The 4,140-nt window shown below is 35.5% G+C and overlaps 1 protein-coding gene across 1 annotated transcript in view; it reads right to left on the bottom strand.

Annotated features, from left to right (window-relative positions):
• DBF4 (DBF4 homolog (S. cerevisiae)) overlaps positions 1-4,140 on the bottom strand; it is a 24,597-nt gene that overhangs the window by 15,389 nt on the left and 5,068 nt on the right. The window contains exon 3 of the mRNA XM_006891488.1: positions 1,115-1,294. Coding sequence (XP_006891550.1) covers positions 1,115-1,294 — 180 coding nt within the window. The remainder of the gene's footprint in view (positions 1-1,114; positions 1,295-4,140) is intronic.

Below are 4,140 nucleotides of genomic sequence, written 5' to 3'. Positions count from 1 at the left end.
TGGCACAGGACAGAGCGGAGTTTAGGGCTGTTGTACACAGGGTCCCTATGAGTCACGACTCGACGGCACATAACAACCACAACATATATACATATATATATATAGCTTCTTTGCTCAAAAAAACATTCACTGGTAAACTCTATGTACCATCCTTGTCCTCTTCCTCCCTCTTTCATCTTTTATTCTATTATTCTGTTCTACTATGCGTCTTTTTCTAAGTGGTTTCACTAACATACTAATTGATCTCTTCTGCTTCCTTCTCACTTCCCCAGTCTCCTAAAAGGCTACAAGATAATTACTTTAAAATGACAATTACATTTCAATCTGAAAAGGAGATAATACTATATCTTTTCTTAAAACTCTTTTCCTCTCTCCAGTTGAAGAAATTTATTCTTTGTATCTTAAAATGCATCAACAACTGAATGGGTGAGAATGTAGTTTCAAAGATTTTAGAATAGGAGATTCCATATATTTTCTATAAAGTTCCATTCACTGCCATCAAGTCAAAACTGCCTCACAGCTGACCCTCTATTGGGATTCTGAGGGTATAAATTGCAAAGGAGATTGCCCATCTTTCTTCATCAGAGCCACTGGTAGATGTTTTAAGTATGCAGTCCATATACTCTGTGTAATAACTATTCAGTCCTACTTTTATAGTAGCCAAAGACAATATGAAAATGCATTCTAGGAACACTTTAATAATGGACAATATGAGTTGAATTCCACGTAATTTTGACATGTCCACAGGTAATATTGAGACATACTAGGGGACTCTCAGCGCTCAAGGAGTTTTGCTGCTCAACCAAAAGTCAGAACCCCTATTGGTCTAAATTTACCAGTGGTTCCTCCAGAGAAAGATGGGCAACCTTCACATGTAATTTTTTGCCTCTGAAACCTGATTAAAGGTTTCATTAATGAGTTGTTTCTGAATCCACATCAATGAGTTGAGCTGATGTACCTTTCTATAAGACAGTAATTTTATTAATGATTGGGAAATCATATACAATATAGCCATTTTTCTAACAAGTAATATGTTGCCACTCTGCTCTTGAAAATCAAGATAGAGCTTCAAGCTCCAGTCTTTGAGAATCTCAAAGTATATTTAATTACTTACTGGGTCTGGAGGCTTAAAAGAGCTACCATCATGGCTGGGATGAGGTGAAGTAGTTTCTGCAGTATATGCTGATTCTGGACTTGGCACAGGGGAAATTCGACCCAAGGTTTGTGCAAATTTAGCTTCTTTTTTATTTGAAATAAGGTAAGTGATGTCTTTGCTGAGAAATTCTTCAACTCTCTAGAAAAAAAATTTTTTTTCAAGTATTAGAAAAATTAAATTGCTTCACATGCTAGGCACAATGCAAAATTCCAATTAATTTTTATTTATTCTCAATAAATTGGTTATATTTAAATTTTCTTTCAAACTTCTAATGCTGAGGAGGTATAATGACAGTCCTAACACCACAGGGGCACACCATGTACCAGACATTATTTTTAAGTACTTCATATTTTCCAATTATTTAATCCACATAATAGCCCTATGTTAATACTATTATCCTCATTTTGAAGAAAATATAGGCATACATAAGTTGAATGACTGCTTATAATAGTATCACAATAGTATAATAGTATCATAAATCACAATTTGAACAGTTAATTCTGATTTGTATTTAAGCTCTGAAGCAGGATTTTATGCAGTAATTGGAACGTTCTTTTGCTTCCTCTGTCTTAATACAGTGGCAACTTGCTACATGTGCCTATTAAATAGTTGCAGGATGGCTAGTGTGACTGAGCAGTAGAGTTCCTGATTTAACTGAATGAATTAAATTTTAATGTTGGCAGGTTAGCTATTAGTTGGTTCCAACTCAATGGCACATAAAAACAACAAAAATACCTTAAAGCCTTTTAAAGGAAAAAAAATCTTTAAAAACAAAAGAACTTAAACAGCTAATTTTAATTTTACAAAAATATAAACAATAAGTTGTAATATAATTCAAAGGGTTAATGAATCAAACAAACTTTACTTTCCACAAGTGTTAGACGAGAACTAGATTATGCCCAGCTACCACAAGTTACAATTCTTAAATGTATTAATTCTAAAAATCCTAAACAGTAGATCTTATATAGAGTGGTCAAAAAACATGAGGGGGGGAAAAATCGCCACAAAATAGAAAACTGCCCAAGCTTATTTACTGGTCTGCTAAAGACTCTCTAAGACTATAGTTCTTACTCTTCAAATTTCAAATACAATTCACCTCTTTATTGTTAAGTTACAAACTGAACTACTGGGCTATGTTTTTCACTAGATGACTAAAATGAACAACATGGGGGAGGCAGGGGCTCACTCCTTATAAGCATTACATACAATTAAAAGGGCAGTTATTTTCCCAGGGATTAAGCTCAAAAAACAGAAAAGATAGGAAAGAAGCACTAAGGAAAACAAATTATTTACAAACCAAATTTACTTTCATTTTTATACATTGCCAGAGATTCCAGGTTTTCAAGGGAAGTTCAATCTCCTTGCTAGTATTTAAAATATCTCTACTCCCTGAACATATCCACAAGCTATCAATGTGGTGGCAATATCTGCAAATGATTCTGATTCATGGTCTTTTACTCTTGTGCTCACTAATAAAGACTAATAAAGAAGTTATACCCAGTTTTTAACTCCTTTCCTTTCGACCATTAAAAAAAAAAATTATTTCAGAATTCACTGTTGTGATTTCAGTGGCCAACTGCCAGATGTACAGTCTTCAGATAAATGGAATATTAGTATTTTTTTAAATTAACAACAAGGGGAAAATGGCCAAATAAACAAAAATTCAATACAAATAATTATCCAAAGATAAAATTTTAAAAATCAAAGAGCCCAAATAATCCCAAGTAAACATAGAAGTATAACCATTTCAAGAAATAACTAAATTAGCATTTCTTGAAATTAAACCCCAATACTTTTAGCACAGAGGTTGCTGTGATGCTAAACACTGTAACACTAATGTGTCAAATGCGATAATGGTTACCCATGGTGGACAGTGTTTGGTGGAGCTCCCTGAGTAAAACAAGCTTGGCAGCAGGAGTGGCATTCAATTCCAAAATAGCTTGCCTCCAGAAACTCTATGAACTTGGAGAAACAATTAAAGTTATACAAGTGTTCAGGTGTTTCCTTCACGGGGTCGCTTTGAGTCCTCTACAACTTGTGGGCACTTAACAACAACTCTTAATATCTAGAGATTAGTTTGTTCATTGATCATTAGGAGAGATCTTCCTCGTAAAATCTTAGCAACAGCAAAGATAGTGTGCTTGAAGCTGAGAACAGGACTTAAGAAATGTACATCATTACGGAAAAAATAATCCAGGGTATGAGGCATTAAGTTGTTGTTGTTGTGTGCTGTCGAGTCGTTTGCAATAGCCCTAAACCCTGCTCTATGCTGTGCCAATCGCACTGCCTCTGACACACCCATCCCGATTACCCCAGTCACTGAATCAATCCATCTCATACAGGGTCTTCCCCTCTTGCACCGTCCCTCCACCCACCCAAGTATGATGTCCCTCTCCAAGGACCTGTCCCTAAGAGCTTGGGAATTTTTTTTCTTTAAATTTAGTTATAAAACATTCATCTAACAATCCCTTCTAAACCCGGCTTGCACTTTTGGCAGTTCTCTGTTGATGAGCTGCTCCAATTATTTTTGGATAATCTACAGCAGAATCTCACTTGCATGATATTAATGATAGTTAATTTCTACACACTGTCGCATCACTGTTCTTTGGAATGGGATCAAATATAGATCTCCTCCAGGCAGCTGGCCAGGTGGTTGTCTCTTCCAGATTTCTTGGCACAACCTGGTGAGCATATCTATGGCAGAATGTTTGCTGAAATATATCAATTGGTATACCATCAATTCCTAGGGCCTTGTTTTTGGCCAATTCTTTAAGAGCAGCTTGTACTTCCTCTATCACCACAGGCTCTTATTGCTCATATGCTGTTTTATGAAATTCTGCCAATTCCTTTTGGTACAATGACTCTATACTCTTTCCATCTTCTTTTAATACTATTGATCCTTCTTCTCTGTTCCCAACATTTACATTCCAGTCATCCATTATTATTAATGCATCTTGACTGCATGTTTGATTGATCTCTGACTG

The sequence above is a fragment of the Elephantulus edwardii genome, unplaced genomic scaffold (assembly GCF_000299155.1).
Source record: "Elephantulus edwardii isolate Elephantulus edwardi_28Jun2011 unplaced genomic scaffold, EleEdw1.0 scaffold00098, whole genome shotgun sequence".
NCBI lineage: Eukaryota > Metazoa > Chordata > Mammalia > Macroscelidea > Macroscelididae > Elephantulus > Elephantulus edwardii.
This window is presented reverse-complemented; position numbering and strand designations above follow the sequence as displayed.